At 46.9% G+C, this 20,082-nt stretch overlaps 1 protein-coding gene across 4 annotated transcripts in view; it reads right to left on the bottom strand.

Annotated features, from left to right (window-relative positions):
- The window catches only part of TLR3 (toll like receptor 3), a 292,328-nt gene that overhangs the window by 179,529 nt on the left and 92,717 nt on the right, over nt 1–20,082 (bottom strand). For all 4 annotated transcript variants that reach the window (XR_011194199.1, XM_069200038.1, XM_069200047.1 and 1 more), the window contains exon 2: nt 14,252–14,704. Coding sequence is in view for 3 of the 4 variants with exons in the window: in XM_069200038.1 (XP_069056139.1) it covers nt 14,252–14,695 (444 nt within the window). In the remaining variant the exon portion in view is untranslated. The remainder of the gene's footprint in view (nt 1–14,251; nt 14,705–20,082) is intronic.

Here is a 20,082-nt window from a genome sequence, read left to right as displayed (position 1 = left end):
TCACTCACCCAACATCCATCCACCTCACGACAGCCTCCAGTACCTGCACCTGCACCCAAAACAGCTAAAGTGACACCTCCTACAACCACCTCCTCTTCCTCCACTCCCAGAGCCCCTCCAGCTACCCATCCCAGTGTAAGTCAGAAACTGTCCCTATGTCAAATGACCTTTTTGCCACCACCCCCCCCTCCAATTCATCAGTCCCGTCGTAGCGCCTCAGCCAAAAAGCCTCCAGTATAAGTGGTGCGTGTACCAGGTTTTTGGAGTGCCCCGTCCACCAGGGCAGGCAGTAGGACCCGGAGCCAAGGAACTGTCAGCCCACCCCCTGTAAAGGCTCCGAAATTGGAGAGTGGACGACGGGACCGTCTCAAGACTCCTGGTGGGACAAACAGTGAAATGGGATCCAAGGCGATTGGTGAGTCATCTGTAACTCAAAAGAAGGTGGGGAAGGTCCTGAGGAAGTCTCCCCAACCTGTTGTGAGTGTCACGGCGGAGAAGTGCGCCATCATGTCCGGCGGTCCAGACACAACCGCCAGCACTGTCGTCACTGGTCCAGAGACCACCGCCAGAGTCATAGCCCAGGAGGGCCCAAGTATCGTTACTGGTCAGGAGACCACCGCCACCGCCAGAGTCATAGCACAGGAGGGCCCAATTATCGTTACTGGTCAGGAGACCACCGCCACCGCCGGAGTCACAGCCCAGGAGGGCTCAAGTGTCGTAACTGGTCAGGAGAACACCGCCAGAGTCATAGCCCAGGAGGGCCCAAGTATCGTTACTGGTCAGGAGACCGCCGCCACCGCCGGAGTCACAGCCCAGGAGGGCTCAAGTATCGTAACTGGTCAGGAGACCACCGCCAGAGTCATAGCCCAGGAGGGCCCAAGTATCGTTACTGGTCAGGAGACCACCGCCACCGCCGGAGTCACAGCCCAGGAGGGCTCAAGTATTGTAACTGGTCAGGAGACCACCGCCAGAGTCATAGCCCAGGAGGGCCCAAGTATCGTTACTGGTCAGGAGACCACTGCCACCGCCGGAGTCACAGCCCAGGAGGGCTCAAGTATCGTAACTGGTCAGGAGACCACCGCCAGAGTCATAGCCCAGGAGGGCCCAAGTATTGTTACTGGTCAGGAGACCACCACCACCGCCGGAGTCACAGCCCAGGAGGGCTCAAGTATCGTAACTGGTCAGGAGACCACCGCCAGAGTCATAGCCCAGGAGGGCCCAAGTATCGTTACTGGTCAGGAGGCCACCGCCGGAGTCACAGCCCAGGAGGGCTCAAGTATCGTAACTGGTCAGGAGACCACCGCCAGAGTCATAGCCCAGGAGGGCCCAAGTATCATTACTGGTCAGGAGACCACCGCCACCGCCGGAGTCACAGCCCATGAGGGTCCAGAATCCCACAGCCCCGCTGGGCAATGATGGAACGTCAAGCCACACACCAACGTCCACTTTAGAGTTCGTCATGCCACACACCAATGTCCAGTGTGGAGTTCGTCATGCCACACACCAATGTCCAGTGTGGAGATTGTCATGCCACACACCAATGTCCATTGTGGAGATCGTCATGCCACACACCAGTGTCCAGTGTGGAGATTGTCATGCCACACACCAATGTCCAGTGTGGAGATCGTCATGCCATACACCAATGTCCATTGTGGAGATCGTAATGCCACACACCAATATCCGTACCAGAACCGCCATGGCAAAGCACCGCTGAACAAGGCCAAAACCACCATGGTGAAGACCGCTGAACAGGGCAAAGACCGCCATGGCAAAGCACTGCTGAACAAGGCCAAGACTGCCATGGTGAAGACCGCTGAACAGTGCAAAGACCGACATGGCAAAGCACCGCTGAACAGTGCAAAGACCGTGTGGGTATGAATAGTCCGGCACATCAGGCATCGTTCTCCCATGTGCAGCTGGGACTGTGACAGGGCATGTACTTTCACAGGGAGACTCATCCAGTCTGGGCACCAGTCCCACCCAGTACCAGTAGAGAACTGCATCTACTTGCGAAGATGTGTCTTTGCACTCCCCAGGATGTAACAGTGGGCAACCCACCCACTGTAGAGAGTTGAGAGACTGTGGCTTTGCACTCCCCAGGATGTAACAGTGGGCAACCCACCCACTGTAGAGACTTGAGAGACTGTGGCTTTGCACTCCCCAGGATCTAACAGTGGGCAAGCCACCCACTGTAGAGACTTGAGAGACTGTGGCTTTGCACTCCCCAGGATGGCACAGTGGGCAACCCACCCACTGAAGTGACTTGAGAGACTGTGGCTTTGCACTCCCCAGGATACATCAATGGGCATGGAGTCCCGTCGTGGATCTGGCTTCGCATTCATCTGGCTGAGGTGCCCTCTCTTCTCTTCCCCCTGAGGTGCCTGTAGTGTTTCTATCTGATGCCCCGGCAGTGTTCTCTCGGATTTTGGTCAGGTATCTATTGTGGGCGTCGCCCATGCATTTTTGGGCTGTTGGTGCACGAACATTGTTGTGCACATATCTGCACTACTTCTTGGATTGTACATTTATTTTTGACAGATTTCGTGATATATATATCCGTATATTTTTTAATGAGTAGTATATTGCCACAATACAAAGTTTGACCGCTATTCGCTTTGGCTTTGCATTCTTCCAGGGGGTGGGGGTGTTTGGTGGGTGTCCGTGTAACTTTTGCCTCCCCCCTCCCCCATGTCGTAGGTGCTGTACTCACCGGTATGTTCTGCGCCTACGTCACTGTTGGTCGTAGATGAGCAGGAATGCAAGGGCAGGGAGTATTAGTAGTTCCGGATCCATGGTGTCCTTGTTCCTCGTGGGATGTGTTGAGGTGAGCGTTTTCCCATAGCAAAAGCTGTTTCCGCCGTGTTTTTATCCACGGTGAATCCGCCCCGGAAGAGGTGGCGGATTGGTGTGTTGTGATAGTGTGGGCGGTACATTGTCTTCCGCCTGTCTGTTGGCGGTGACCGCCGCGCTGTTTCTCTGTACCGCCGTGGCGGGGGGTGTGTTAAAGTGGCTGTCTTAGTAGGCGGTTTCCGCCAGGGTCGTAATTCCCTTTTTTTGTCCGCCGGCCTGTTTGCGGTATTACCGCAGCTTTAACACCGTCCGCCAGGGTTGTAATGACCACCATAATGTTCTCACATGGAATATAAGGGGAATGGCATCATTGCGCAAGCGTCAGCATGTATACACCTACCTTAGGAGACACCAGATACACCTAGCCAAGCTGCAAGAGACACACCTCTCAATTACTACACTGGAAAGCACATGTGTAAAATGGAAAGGGCAACTATATGGAACCACATTCTCCTCATTCGCTCGGGGAGTGGCGATCTGGATCGCCCCAGGAGTCCCATTTGTCATGGCTCGCACGCAGATTGATCCCAATGTGGTCCTGGAGGGCGACCTTGACGGCTCACCCCTAGCGCTGGTAGCATTATATGCCCCTAACATAAACCAACAAGACTTTTTGGGAACACTAACAACTGGAAACCTCAACGACCCAGCAGCAGATAGCATATAAGGTGGGGACGTTAACTGCGTCCTAGACACCCACAAGGATAGCTCCTTTCCCCGCTGGACACCGCCCCGACCAACCGCGCCTCACACGACCTGGTAACCTGGGTTTCCAAAAATGGCCTGAGAGAAATATGGAGATTCGGTCATCCCACACACCACGAATACTCCTACTACTCCTCAGTGCACAATCTACACACCAGGATAGATATGCTCCTTGCATCAGCGGCAGTAATCCAGAAGATATGCTCATCAGAGTATTTCGCCTGCACTACTTCAGACCATAGTCCGTTGCACTTAACTTTAGAATGGGGCCGCACACACACACGCATACCAACATGGCGCCTGCAGACAGGGGCGCTTGCAGACCCTCCCCTTACACACAGAATTGGCCAAGTGCTTTTCTAACTATTTCTCCTTGAATAATAACACAACTACATCACGCGCAACCGAATGGGACGCCCATAAAGCTGTGGTACGAGGTCATTGTCTCGCAGCCTTCAGTGGGGGTAAGGCGCACACTAACCAAAGCATTGCAAGAGCTGGAGACCAGGATGCATAGGGCAGAGGTTGCGGTCTCCAGAAATGAGAGCCCGATGGAGGAGCTGAAATCACTAAAGATCAGCCACAGAGAGGCAGATGTCAGGCTGGGTAAACACGATTACAGATATTTTATGGCACGTCAACACGCAGAGGGAGACAGATCAGGATGATTATTGGTATGGCTGATTAGACAGCCATCGCAAACCTCACCTATAGGTGCGATCCGACTGCACTCAGGCAATATTATTAACACTCAGGTGGAAATCAACGAGGCCTTTTATACATACTATTGCTCCTTATATTCACCCCTCCCCCATCAACTGAACAGCAAATGGCTGAACTTCTATCAATAATCCCCCAAAATCGACAACTAACCGAAAACGCAGACGCACTGGAGGGCCCTATTACCATAGACAAAGTTCGTCTAGCGCTGTCACAGATGGCACGCAACAAAACACCTGGCTCAGGCGGCCTGCCAGTAGAGTATTTTAACTCCCAGGCAATCCACCTCTTGCAACCACTCCTACAGGTGTTTAACGAAGCGCACACCAGGGTGAAACTACCTGATTCCATGTGCAAGGCCCTGATAGTTGTGCTCCCGAAGCCGGGCCGTGACCCCCTGGATGTCAGATCATATAGACCACTCTCCCTACTAAATTCGGACTGCAAGCTTCTTGGGAAAATCCTAGCAAATAGACTGCTCCCCTACCTACCAAATCTGATACACGCTGATCAATCTGGATTCATCCCAGGGAGAAGCACCTTCTTAAACATCAGAAGACTAATCCGCATAATGCACAATGACATAGGGAGAGAAGCGGTGGCTCTATCCTTAGACATAGAAAAAGCGTTCGACACGCTGAGTTGGGACTTTCTTATGCGCACACTCATAGCGCTAGGTTTCGGCAACGGCTTCATTAGATGGATTAAAACACTATGGGCCTCATTACGACCCTGGCGGGCGGCGGAGGCCGCCCGCCAGGATGCCGCCCTCCAAAATACCGCGCCACGGTCAAAAGACCGCGGCGGGTATTACAAGATTTCCCCTGGGCTGGCGGGCGGTTGCTGAAAAACCGCCCGCCAGCCCAGGGGAAAACGACCTTCCCACGAGGATGCCGGCTCGTAATCGAGCCGGCGGAGTGGGAAGGTGCGACGGGTGCAGTGGCACCCGTCGCGTATTTCAGTGTCTGCAAGGCAGACACTGAAATACTTTGCGGGGCCCTCTTACGGGGGCCCCTGCCGTGCCCATGCCATTGGCATGGGCACGGCAGGGGCCCCCAGGGGCCCCGCGACCCCCCCTACCGCCATCCTGTTCATGGCGGCTTTCCCGCCATGAACAGGATGGCGGTAGGGGGGGTCGGAATCCTCATGGCTGCGGAGCGCGCTCCGCAGCCATGGAGGATTCACACGAGCAGCGGAAAGTCAGCGGGAGACCGCTGACTTTCCGCTTCTGACCGCGGCTGAACCGCCGCGGTCAGAATGCTCGTTGGAGCACCGCCAGCCTGTTGGCGGTGCTCCCGTGGTCGGTGGCCCTGGTGGCCACCGGCCGCCAGGGTCAGAATGACCCTCTATATTCTAAACCCACAGCTCGCGTCAAAACAGGACAAGTTATCTCATTCCCAACAGGCAGAGGCACTAGACAAGGGTCTTACAAACCTTACTGTTTGCAATAGCCATGGAACCACTAGCAATTAAGCTCCGCAGCTGCGCCCAAATATGGGTCATCCCAGAATCTAACACACACCACATTATATCCCTATATGCAGATGACGCCCTAATATATCTGCGCAATTATACCATCTCCATAGCTGGGGTAATGACAATATTAGACAGCTTTGCAATCGCCTCTAGCCTACAAATTAACTGGTCCAAGTCAGGCATTTTCCCTCTTACTCCCATAGCAACTGACATGCACGCGGCACTACCAAAATACCAATTACCCTGGTCTTACTTGACCTTTAAATATTTAGGTATACATATATATCACTCCATAGCTGACTTCAGGCAAGGCAATTTCGACAGAGTTATAAGATCTGTCCGCGGCTCTCTACCGTTCTGGGGCTCGCTCCCTCTATCCCCTATGGGCCGGGTAGCCATAGCCAAAATGCTCATCCTCCCGAGATTCCTATATTACTTCACTGCGCTCCCGATACTCCTACCACGATCGTTCTTTCACTCACTGCAATCCTTGCTGACTGATCTGATCTGGGGCAAAGATAGGTTCAGAATAGCATTATCTACAACGCAGTACCCACAGGACGCGGGTGGACTGGGCATGCCAAATTTCGAACTATACTACGCCGCTGCTCAACTGCAATGGCCAACCATGTGGCTTAGTCAGCCCCTCCTAGAAGAAAGCAAAGCACTGGGAGAACACACAGCACCACTGCCGATCCTAACCACGCTATTGGCTAGCCCCCACCGCCCACAGAAAAAGACCATATTGCTGGATGTGGCCAGATCTTGCTGGCACAGGTACGTCCAAGGCAAGGCCCCCACTCCTCCTTATTCCCCGTTGCTGCCGCTGACACAACTCCCAGGAGCCCAAAAACTCTCACTACACCAAAATACACGCGACATGAGACAATTAAACGCAGGAGACTGTTATTCAAGCTCCACACTGCGCTCCTTCGAGGAACTAGTGAACGCTGGGGCTACTCACGCCGGGGCCTTTCTGACATACAGCGCAGTCAAACGTCTACTTAACAACTTATGTGGGCTGTGGCAATGCTGAGCCACAGGAATCTCAGCTGCTCACCGCAATCCTCACTATAGGCAATACAAAAGGCATCATAACAAAACTATATAAATCGCTCCTAGCAGTAGCTTGCTCGGACTTATCACAAGCTAAGATCCGTTGGGACGCCGCCCTCCCCTCACCATTACCCCAGAAAACGTGGGCCACAGCACTCTCTATGATCAAGAATGTATCCCGCAACACTAGACTGCGCTACACCCAGTTCAACTACATTCATCACTCCTATCTATCTCCAGCCCGCATTAAAAAAATATACCCGAACTCAAATCCAGTATGCCCTAGATGTGCTACGCCTGCAGCAGACTTCTATCGTATGGTTTGGAGATGCCATCCAGTGAATACAGCCTGGCAACGCATCACCGATACCACAGCTGACATTGCCGCTCACACCCTAGCATCCATGCCGGAATCTTGCTCACTAGGCATACGCCGACGCGATAAAGGTGACAAACACCTCCATAAATTTATAGACCTTGTCTTCGTAGTTTACAAGCGCTTGATTTCCATGCATTGGAAGGCCCCACATGCCCTGTCATACGCTGCCTGGCTCCGAGACCTACATAGCCGCGCGCAAGCAGAAGCCCAGACATTGCGCCAGCTACAACATAGGGGACTGATCCAGGGCGGCGCTGAAATCTGGGATAATTTTGTGGTAAGCATTGAAACCAGAGGTGACACATATCCCCCCTGAACACTGGGGAACCCATATGTTACATTCCCTGTCAAATCTCCACACTGCACCCCTCCCCACCACAGACCTCCAAAAATAACCCAGTCATCATCACGACCGCCAGATGCGCAACAACAATAAGCTAAATAAGCGCCCCCCAACAGCGGTCCCCTGAGATGCCACGTTGCCACGAAACCCCCACTCCCAGTGCTGCGCTCACTCCTGCCTCGTCCAGCCCCCCCTCCCACAGACCATAGACACAACAGAAGTGCCACCCCCATTCTTTAGGCAAGTACAGCCCAAACCATACCACATGCCCATTTACCTACTCCTGGAACACAAATGTGACGTCAATTTTAAGTTGTTCTGTTATAAGTTGCATTTCAGTACGTCAAAATACCAACCGCATTGTACAAGGTAATATATGCGTGTAAACAGAATGCAAAACTTTAACAGGGAAAAGTACTGCTGTTTGTTTACCATGTTTAATAAACAGATTTTTTTTTAAAACAATTAAAGAGGGTTTTAAATTACAAATATTTAGAGACTAAACATGACGTTTGTGACCTGTTCCCAAACCAAAGTTATGTAATATGGTAGCCCAATGTTATTCTACCACAGAGGTAGGCCTTTCAGTAGTGAAAAACAAATTTAAGAGCTTTTATTTACCAAGACATGAAAAACGTAAAAGTATATGTCCAACTTTTTAAATACACTGTACACTGCTCTATGGGCTGTTTAGGGTTTACCATAGGAATTACTTAAATATATATTAAAAAGGAAGGTTTAGAAATGGCAAAATGTTTATCGTGCCAGGTAAAAATGGCAGTTTAAAACATCACACAGGCTGCAATGGCAGACCTGAGACATGCTTAAAGAGGCTACTTTAGTGAGTGGTACAACAAGTGCTCCAGGCCCACTAGCAGCATTTAATTTACATGCCCTGGGACACGTAGTACCACTTTACTAGACACTTACAAGTAAATTAAATAAGCCAAATGGTGCAAGCAAATTTTACCATGTTTAAAGGAGAGTGTGCATGTCTTTAGCACTGGTTAGCATTGGTTAAATGCAGAGTCCTAAACGCCATCAAAAACACTTCCAGAAAATAGGGAGTGTAAAGGTAAAAACTTTGGGGGTGATCACGCAGAAAGAGCCAACTCCAAGAAGGGGCATATCTTAATTTCTCCTGTTTTACATTAAAGGTTAATGATTTGTCTTTAATTATTGGTGCATGAGGCTGGAGCACGGCTGGCAGGCAGAATCCACATTCAAGTCAATTGTCGTTCACTCTATATATGGTCTAGAGTGAAGGAATAGTATACTGGTAGCAAAGTTAGTCCATTCAATCCTTGGGTAAAGGAAGTTTCACACTGACAAAAGGAAAAATTGTTTAATACATAACCTATAAAAGCATGAGTCTTCTGCCTAAATCAGGAGCGTTGGTGTATGTATATCTTGTCCCTTGGTTTCATAAACCACTTCACAAGGCCTGGAAGCATGCTGGATGGTTTCTAAATATGGCAAGAAAGCTGTGGGAGGAAAATGGTGTATCCCAAAATCTCGACACCCCAAAAATTATCTCAAGCAGGTTTCCAACATTTTACTGCATTGGGCACGGTGTTAAACCTTAAGTTCATGAGGCAATGTGTCCCATGTTAAAAAAACAAATATCAAAAATCAGGAAAAAAACAATTATTAGTAAACAGGGTGAACTGAATGGACCTAGTAAATAACCTTGGATCAATGAAAGTGTAAAGGTTTTTAGCACAGAATTCTAAAATAAAGTGATACAGAATCAAATGCCTTTAATTAAGGCTTTCAGTGCGGAGTTATAGAGAGTGTGCAAACATCAGACATCAGACATTATTTTAAGTCCCAAATAGGCTGCAAAATCAGAAACGAAATGTGCAGCATCCGTAGAAGCATCTAGGCCATCAGGAAAATCTTCTGGTTCACCCCCAAAATCAATAAGTTTTACACATTATTGCTGCATATGAAAGTACTGAACTCACAGTAAGATTGTTGTGTGAGCAAATGTATTATTTCATCAGCAATTTAGAGCACAATAAATATCACACTGCCTTACAAATTGAGAAATAACCCACTACATCAATAATTATTCAACTCTATGCTAATGTCACCTGGAGACGCTATAACAGAATAAGATACATTAACATGTTATGTGAATGAATAGAGTTCAGTGATTCAACAGAAGAAACCTTAGGATGTTACAAGTCATAGTGGAACAGAGAAAAGTTAACTGGGAGCAGAGAGCAGAAAATATAACAATGGCAATGAACCATTACATGTCAGTTTCCGTATGTGCAGAGTATGTGAGGAGAGAGGGTGGGTGAGGGAGCAGTGGTGAGTAGGTGCAATGACTGACAGAGATGACTTAATTTGAAAGCAAAATGGAGTCCGCACTAAAATGTAACCTATTGAACATTCTTTAGAAAAACAAACGTTTACACATAATAGAACATTTGTTTCAAGGGCAATAGCACTAAATCAATGTATACATATAAAATCCAGTGTGAAAATGCATTCTGCTCATTGTTAAAAAATGCACAAAATTATCAAATCTCCAAAAATATCTTAAAGGTCTCACACTTTGTGTACCATGCCTTGGCCACTGATCTGTCTGACAAGTTTTAGCACTGTTTTCTGCGGTTACTGGGGTCTCACGCCAGTCAATGTATCTAACTCATAACTTTAGATGTAACTAACTCTGGTTCTAATTACATCAGTTGGTCACTATGGTGAAAGCTTGAGGTGCACTGGCTATTAATCAAATGAGCCTACAGGCTACACATAGCTTTCTACAATAGCAGACGTTTAACTCAGGCAGCTAAATGATCAGTTCACCACTCTGTTCAATATTTTACTTTATATATTTAAGCCTTATAGGTAATTAAAAATCCCCTCAATGTTTATTTTTTTTCTTTATTGATGTTGACCACTTAATTGTTAGATTCAAGGCAATAAACCCACTACCAGTGGTTGTGTAATAGGTTTCAGCACCTTGAAATTGATAATGTCACCCTTACCAAACTGTCTTGGTATTGCATGCTTTTCTTCCCTAACGTTCATAAGTCTCATGGGTCTTGCTCTTCCTCTTTTGAAGGTAGATCCTACTACCTATCACAACAAAGATACCAGATGCATGGTACTTTTGTAAATGATTTTGTTACCCGCATTTCAGGTATTCAATGATGTAAAAAGGTCTCTCTAATTAGTATTCCTTCTAGTTACATATCCTGTGGCAATGTAGCATGGACCACAACATCTAAATTAATACATGTGCAGAATATCTTCCAGAGGGAATATTGTTTGTCATGATTGTAATATCAAATGCAGGCATTTTATTTCATAATGGGCAAAGTGGGTTACAAGTGTCACGGTATACAATATTGGTATGCGAGGTAGGTTAATACATTTTATAGTTTGAAAAGTTTATTGTATTTTTAATACAATAAGTGAACTGTGCTTTTTCTTGGTGTCAAGTTTAGTATGTCTAGTTTGTTGCACATAGTGGCTTCTCTACTGTAATTAGTCACCAAACATCATCCACATTTGAGCTGACAGGTCCGTCAGGTGGAGAATTAAAGTTACAGGATTAAATACTGATAAGCCTTCACTTTAATTTGTTAAATTTGGTAATGCACTCAAATGTACTCATGATAGACCTCCTAAGCATATGTTGAAGGTCTTAAAATCTGATGTTACATAATGTGAGGTCATGGGCTGTGATGCCACTTCCTGTGATGTCACACACGATGTCATGCAGCGTGATGTCATTTGCATAATGCCTGACATGGTTAGTGCCTCCCCCACTTCCTTTTTTAGGACCTGTGCTCTGGAATGGATGATGGGTATAGAATAATTTTCAAAGTTTACACAGTAGTATTGGTATTATGTAAATTATACATACTCATGCTGTATACAGATATGTACACTGCTTGTGTCCAACGTCTCACAGCTTTGTTAGCTACTGAAAAATGCCCCTCAATAGGAGCACCCTCTTAATTCTGATTGGGCCGTTACAGCAGTTACCAGCCCCATCTGAATTATGGGACCAGTAGGAACACCACAGATGTGTTTGTTTTCACCACATCTTGGGCACAGTTAGTAACTTAATTTTCTGAATGTTATGAAGATAATTTTATTATCATGTTAACACACCATTATAACAATAAATGAATTAACAAGCCTAAAAAAAAATATTATTAAAAATAATTCTGAGAGTCTCCACTTGAGGTAGTTAAACAATACATGTTATCTAGGAGCACAAAATCGTAGAAACAAAAGGGTTTGTTAAAGAAAATTGGCAGAGGTCTGCTGGCCCTATATGCTTGAATGGGTAGAAGTAATATCCAGTCCCTAAGGCAGGAAAAGGAAGTGGAAATCCTTTCTGTGCCCCTGCTTTCATCTCCCCATGATACCTTTTATTGCTAAATTCATCAGAGTGTATGCTGTGTTTTAAATGGAAAATGTAGAAGTGCAGGGACTCACTAATTAAATGTATTGCAGCATTGCTGGGAAGTGCCCGTCCTTTCCCTTTCAAATTGAAGAAGTGCAGGTACTCAGTACAGGACCGCACTTGCTAATTTAAAGCACTAATGGGGTCATTACGACCTCGGCGGTCTTGCAAAAAGACCGCCAAGGCCGCGGGAGACAGAATACCGCCATTGCCGGCAGTATTCCTGGCTCCCTATTATGACATTTCCGCTGTGCCAGTGGACGGTAACAGTGTTACCGTCCGCTGGCCCAGCAGAAATATCACATCAACATTGCAGCCGGCTCGTAATAGAGCCGGCGACAATGCTGATGTGCAGCGGGTGCAGTAGCACCCGTCGCGCATTTCACTGCCCGAACTTCGGGCAGTAAAATGCGCGACGGGGCTATGCCTGGGGGCCCCTGCACTGCCCATGCCAAGTGCATGGGCAGTGCAGGGGCCCCCAGGGGCACCCCAAGTCCCCTTACCGCCAGCCTTTCAATGGCGGTGTTTACCGCCACGGACAGGCTGGCGGTCGGGGACTCATAATCCCCAGGGCAGAGGTGCTTGCACCGCTGCCCTGGGGATTAAGACCGGCAGGCGGAATCCTGGCGGTATAATGGAGGGGCCGGCGGTATGGCCGTGGCAACTGCGCCAAGGTCATAATTGCTGGCGGAACACCGCCAGCCTGTTGGAGGTGTTACCGCCACCTTACCGCCGGCCGCTAGGGTCGTAATGACCCCCTAAATGTATGGCATGGGAAAGCATAGCAATGCACAGGAGGATGACTGTTGGGAAAAGTGGTCTTGAGTTAGGTATGCCTAGTGTCACCTAAAAAAAACAACAGCCACATTTTAAGATCATTTGATCACATTTTATTATTTTAGCAACTGCCCGTGCCTCGTTACACTCCTTGTAGCATTTGGTGTTTAAAATGACAATGGATCAGAGGGAATTTTATTTTGAATGTTTACTTAGCTGTGCTCCTTGAAGCTAAACTTCTTCAGCCAAGAGGTATGTGGGCTGTGCTTCCTTAGTTTATTTGAAAAAGCCTGCTGAACGAGCCTAGTAGCATACAGTTTTGAGGCAGTCTTGATACATTATATATTTTTGCACTTTGCCAATATTTTTTCTTTAGATTGATAACAGTCAATTGATGGGGCAGGATGAAAGGAAAAGACAATGCCCTTTTCAGGTCTAGAGTTAGCTCAGATCTTTTGATTTTACTAAAATTGTATGCCTAATATGCTCACTTATAGAGGCTTTAAGCTAGCCATCTCCATTCTTTGGTCTGATACTGTGACATTCGCGTTCTTCTTCCACCCACTGCAGCATACAGTATGGGGCAATATGTCAGTCCATTTCAGACACTGGCAAACATCACTCTGAATGATAGCATTCTGCCCTCAATCCAGGCAAAAGCACATCTACACAAATTAGTGACCTTCAGTAACAGGGGCTACTATAGCAATTTGTACATTTAAAGGCCCATATATATAAATTTTTGTATTGTCATTTTTTTGTCTTTAGATTGATGACAGTCCAGCAGGCCCACCAAATAGAACATTTTTCAAAAAAGCAGGACCATACAAAACAAACATTGACAAAGTCAAAATATTGCGAGCCAATATGAAACCAACTGGTTTTGCCAATGCTTGTTGAAAAAGGGTGTTGAGGACCTACCTCATTTTTATTTTGTACGTCCCCCATAAGCTCACAGCACCATAAATGAATAAAGCCCAAGGAAGCGGCAATAGAGCAGTGCTTGCCTCAATGATTTTATTTGATTCTGCTGAAACTGCCTATGTCTGCTATCATCTGTTAAGAAGCTTTAATTATTTAACATATTAATTGAATTGTTTTAATCATCCTTTATTGTTTTTATTGTAGCCTAATCTCTGCAGATATTTATGATGTATTTTAAATGTTTATCTGTTTAAATAAACAATGATTTGATGATGGATTATATTTATATTGTATTTCCTTCAGTGTAGCCCTAGATCAAGCAGTTGACAAATCATTTTACATAAAAGCGATAGTAGTTTTGGAGCATTTTCCTAAAGTTTCCTGGAAGTATCCTTTCAAAAAAGGACCCTGGCACAAACATTGTTTCAGGCAAGGGTGAGTTTTGTAATAAGGTTTACAAAATAAAGGATTCCCCTGGTGTTTTACCTATGTCGATTTAGTACACTTCAATATTTTGCAAGTAACATTTCCTATTATTGTACTGTGAGGCAAATAATTGTCACTATATTGAAAATCATAACCTTACCTTGAGGTCCTTGAAAATGTCCCCTTTAATTTCCGTTATTCTGTTGGAGTCCAATCTGAGTTCAGTCAGACTCCCACAAAATCTGAAATATTTTTCATCCAATTTATGAAGTTCATTATGTTCCAAGCTCAATACTTGTAACAGTGACAGGGTCTCACACAGTTCAGGCTCCAGCTTGGAAATAACATTGAATCCGGCAAATAACTGAGTAAGTTGTTTGTATCGTGAAAGATTTGCTGATGGTAATGCTGTTAACTGGTTATGAGAGAGATCCAATACAGATATGTTGATAGGTAAATCAGGCGGAATAACCTTCAGCTTGAGGTGACTGCAGTCTGCCATTTTCTCACTGATCTTGCATGGATTTGCTGCTGATGTGCACAGGATGCATAATGGAATCAGCCACAGAAGCTTGCTAACCCAAAAAAGAACGTCTTTCTTCATGGTTCTTTTCTGCAAAGGTATATGGAAAAATCATTACACTACTTTCAGAAAATGCTCTTTTCACAGTTTATGCCAATACAGAAAACCTAGGGGTTGTATGTTAACAGTCTGTTTCTTGGTTCATATTCTTGAATTATGCTCATTTCATCATAAGAGTCAGAAATTTGCTCCTGTAGTCCTATACTTTCTTCATAATCTCAGTTTCAAGACGGTAGTTCTGTAATTCTCTGTGAATTACAGCAATGAGTCATCATTTACCCATGTGTAAATGTATATGTTAGTAGATGTAAAACTTTTTAAATCCTTCAATGGGGCAATGTTTTTCCTAGTGTAAAACATCTTTACCGTACACCCTGGCCAGCTTCCACTGACAGATTGGTACTATTCCTTGACGAGAGAAAATCTCTGACCGCATTAGGGAAGGATTGAGCCTGTCCAAGGTATAACTACGAAGGCAGGTATCCCTATAAAATGACTACATACTGCTGTACTGTAATTGTGAGTAGATCAACTTGGTAGCTTAAATGACAGTTAATGAACTGCAGACACGTTTTTACACTAGTAAATCAAAGTCTTTTCGCACTTAGAATCAAATAACATGAGAACTCACTTTTGTGAATTCAGCCCAATGAATTCCAAGAAAACTCCCCAGAAGCTGTTACGGAGCAACCATCCTAGGTGTACCCACATGCATAAAGATGTATCTTTATTGAATATTAGGAAAATCCAAACTCATTCTAAACAATATTGGTTGGCTCAAACGTAGAACCAAGACAGTGTACACTTTGATGGGGAAGACCTTACTGCGTCCCTCAAATTACTTCTTTTGCAAACATCTCTTATAAATTTCCCAGAAGACACTATCAGAGGTCCAGCGCCCCGGTAGCTTCCCAGTATATGGGCCAAATCAGTGTTGTTGCTCAATTATCTGAAATAGCTAATAACCACCAGCAAAACCAATAGTACTGGCAGGTTTTAGGTGTATGTCAATTGTTGTGTTATATATCGAGGTGCAATAAACTCTCAGAGATAAACTAAAATACCAGTCGGATGGCACACTATGGGAATCACAGAATCATATTATACATATTCCCTTTTTAGAGAACTCCAACTTTTTCATACCACTTAAAGGTCTGTCTGCACATATTTCTATATGACTGATTGCAGATGCCAGCTATGTATGCTTCCTGAAGCTTGATTAGAGCATTTTCCTCCAAAGTCCATGCTGCATACAGTGGAAGGCACTGGGCAAGCATACACTTTAAAGGGCCTGAAGTTGTTGCGCTGTACAATTTGCACTTTACAGTAACTGTTGAATATATTATTGTGTCAAATATGGAGCGGCTTTTAATGTGTTTAATATTTAAAGGCTATGGCCCTTATTATGAGTCTGGCGGTAATTACTGCCGTGCTGATGCCCGCCAAAACACCACTGGTGGCAGCGGTAACCATACCGCCGTATTATGAGTACAAAAACACATCCAGCCTAAAAACAGCCAATTTCTTGAAACCGCTAGGGCCGATGATGGCGGAAAGCTGGAGGTCATCAACCCGCCAAAGTCACGCCAACAAACCACACCACCCACCAAATTATGACCCACAAATCAGCACCGCAGTCATGCAACGGCGGTCCTCCATTGGCGGTATGGACCGCTACGGTCAATAATGGCACGCACCAACAACAACTGCACACATAGGACATTACGAAACCCTCACACCTGAGACACATACACACACTCGACACACCCACACACACCACCATAAAACACACACACACACATCCAACCATCCTTTACAACACCAATTTGCCGCCAGCCAAAGACTGGACACTCACTGTGCCCACAGACCAGAAACCCATCACACACAAATGCACACCACACAGTCTCACACACAAATTACCATGCCCTACACAACAACCAAACACCCACAATCCGAAACCACACGCACACACACTGCACAACCTCCACTAACTCCCCTTCACCACACCACTCACATCACACACCATGGCACCCCCCAAGCACCCCCGCTTCACTGACAGGGAGCTGCGGACCATGGTGGAAGAAATACTCAGGGTCAAGCCACAGCTGTTTGGAGCACAGGTACAGTAGACATCATCACCCGGAAAATGGATCTATGACAGAGGATTATCAATAAGGCCAATGAAGAGGGAAACCATCCACGCACAAGGGACGACATAAGGAAGAGGTGGAACGACCTGCGGGTGAAGGTACGTTCCATGGTATCACAGCACCAACTTGCAGTACAGAAGACTGGCGGTGGTCCCCCCCTCCTTCACCTGAATTCAGCAATTGAGAGGAGAAGGTCTTGGCTATCCTGCACCCGGAGGGCCTCACTGGACTCACTGGAGGACTGGACTCTGGTAAGTCATATATACTCCCCTACCATTTGCTATGTCTGTAATGCATGTCTCAACCTACCCTGGTCACTACCACTAAACACCCTATCCTATACACATCCCCCATACACCCATACCCATATCCCCTGCATGCCCACACCTACCCACTAAACCCCATACCATCCCTGTATGCACAATGACCATCCCCGGCATGTAATGTGGCCTCCTCAAATCCAGTCCTTCACCTTCAAGCTCCTCCCCAGTCCAGGTTGCCTTCCCCAGTGACACATTTCTTTTTTAAGAGGCCTGATCCCTCTCCACTCCTCAGTCCAAGACCACTCCCACTCCTTCCAAGGGGAAGCCCAAACACCCACCCCCTCCAACTCCTAAGCTCAAGTTCCCACCCTCACAACCCCATTCCCCTGCCCCCTGAGGTGCCTGCCTGCCCCACTGATGCCCCTGCCCTGGGGAGGCCATGGTCATGGTAGAAGTCAAGTATGTGCCTTGTTGGCACAATCAGACATTCACTATGGACTGGCCCATGGCCTTGTTTGTACATAGTTTATTTTTAGTTTTCATTATCATTTAATATAGCTGCCCAACAGGCATGTTGGTGCAAGATATTCCGTTGTCCATTAATTTATTTCTCTGCATGTGTCAGGTGAGCAGATTTCTGTATCGAATGTATACCTTGCTTGGCCTGTGTGTGTGTTAGGGTGTTGGTGGGGAGGATGTGTGTGTATGGGTGTTGGTGTGCATGTATGTGGGCGTGGTAGTCGGTGTGGGGGATGTGTGTGGCATGTGGGTGTGTAATTGTCCCCTTCCCTCCCTTGTGTGCTAGGTGCCTGAACTCACCGTTGTCGTCTTTGTCGGCGGTCGCGGTCCTTTGAGATGAATCGCAAGAATTAGCACTGGAAAGATCTCGAGTTCACGCTCCATGTCGTCGTAGGCCTCGTCTGTGTCCCTACGGTGAGTCCTTCATTTTATACGGCTCCTTTCTGCCAGGCTTTGTGTGGTGGTGCTTCAGCCCCAGAAATTGTGGCGGTGCGGTAAATCGTAATACGGTGGGCGGGATGGTCCTTTCCGCTGGCCTGAAGATAGCCATCGCTGTCGGCGGCGGTCGTACTGCACTGGTGGTTCAGGCGGTGAAGTGGCTGTATTGCTCACAGCACACCGCTGCACTCATAATACAACGGTCACACCACCACCCTGTCTGCAGAGTTGGACCGCCACTGCCAGCATGGCGATCCAACACCCCCAAACTCATAATGACCACCTAAATGTTCCCACTACTTTATAGACCTTGTTTTCCCACTAAATAAATTTGCTTTAAAATATGCAATTTTTCCAATCTTTTTTCAATTTGTTTCTCGTGAGAAGGCCCCCTCTGGACCCCATGTTTGTCCATTAAGCTTGCTCTCTTTGCTCGCTACATAAAAGTCATACCCAGCTTTCACGCCCCACCACTTTCAAATGTTATCAGCCACCACTGGTTTGATTGCCAGTGGTATGCCTGGAAACTCTACAGTACACTTCTGGGCCTAGGGACTCTGCAAGGAAGGACTGCTGTGCTGCTGAAAGGACTGTCACTTTGCTGGACTGCTGCTCTGAAGGACTGGTGCCCTGCTGTGCTGACCTGCTGCCTTTTGCCTTGGTGAGAGGGACTGGATCTACATTTGTTGAACCTAAGATCCCAGAGTGTCCCCAAGTGCTAGTTGGCTGGCCTCCTGACTAGAGCCTCAGGGACAGAAGGCTCCAGCAATCATTAACCCAGCACCTGGACTCTGCAATCTGTTAGCCTTACGCTGCCAAGTGGTGCCACCCCAGTCCTGGACCCTTGGGAATGGGCCTGAAGGTGCTCTGCCAGCTTATCTGTGGATCCAGCAGAACTGAAACACTGCCTTTGCTGCATGAACTTTCCAGATACAAGGACTCCGTATTGCAGCCGCAGTCCCATTGGAAACATAGGCCCTCACATTGCAAGCCTCCCATCGATAGCAGCCTCGATGACGACGCAGGACTCCGCATCATCGGACTGCTTATTTGGAACCAGCCAGAGCGCAACACATCTCAAAGCAGCAGTTCGCATTGCAAGCTCCCTTGTCGATGGACTCCTTGACAATGATGCAGGACCTTGCATAGCAGCACCTCGGAACTGGCTCATCTCCGACCAGGGCCACGCATCAACTCACCTGCACTACATATCCCTGCTAAGGGACTCAACAACTCTTTGCATCCAGGACTTAAGGTACTCTTATTCAGCATACCTGGGTCCCTGTAGCCGGCCTATGCTCTATCATGGTTGGCCTGAACTTGTAACGTTGTCCTGGTCTAGCACAACCAGAGAGCCAAAGTTGGCGCTTTGTGCTTTTTGGCACTATATGCACAAAAATATTCAAAATTCCATATGTCCGGTTCTAATGATTGGTTGCTTGTTGTTTTGGTCTTGTTTTATTTATTAAAATGTACTCTATTTTTCTAATCTGGTGTGGGATCCTTTTGTTGTGTGTTTTCACTTTGTTACTGTTTGGAGTGCTGCACAAATACTTAACACATTGGCTCTAAGTTAGGTCTGACTGCTCTGTGCCACGCTACCAAGGTTGAGCACAGAATAATTTGGGGTTTACTTGTGCCTCCCCGACAAGGACTGTGGTTCCTACTTGAGTAGGGATTCATCCCCTCCCCCTCAACCAGTAACCCAATTTCCTACACCGGCCCTAAATTTATTTAAGTTAAAACCTCTCAGTGAAATCGGGATGGAAAGAAAAACTGACACGGACATATGAGACCTGACTCAAGGCCTGACCTGGATGAAATCCAAGTGCCTCAAATTGAACTCTGACAACACTGAGGTGGTAGTCTTCATGAAGAACACCTAGCCATGGGGCTTCATCTGGTAGCCCATGGACCATGGATCCACCTTCACTCCCTATTCACAAGCAGGAAACCTCAGAATCATCATAGAAAACAAACTGGACATGACTGCCAAAGTCAACACAGTGGTCTCGGCCTGGTGCAACACACTAAGGGC

Source organism: Pleurodeles waltl, chromosome 1_2 (genome assembly GCF_031143425.1).
Source record: "Pleurodeles waltl isolate 20211129_DDA chromosome 1_2, aPleWal1.hap1.20221129, whole genome shotgun sequence".
In the NCBI taxonomy this organism is placed as follows: Eukaryota; Metazoa; Chordata; class Amphibia; order Caudata; family Salamandridae; genus Pleurodeles; species Pleurodeles waltl.
The sequence above is the reverse complement of the archived record's forward strand: the minus strand, read 5'-3'. Positions and strand labels throughout refer to the sequence as shown.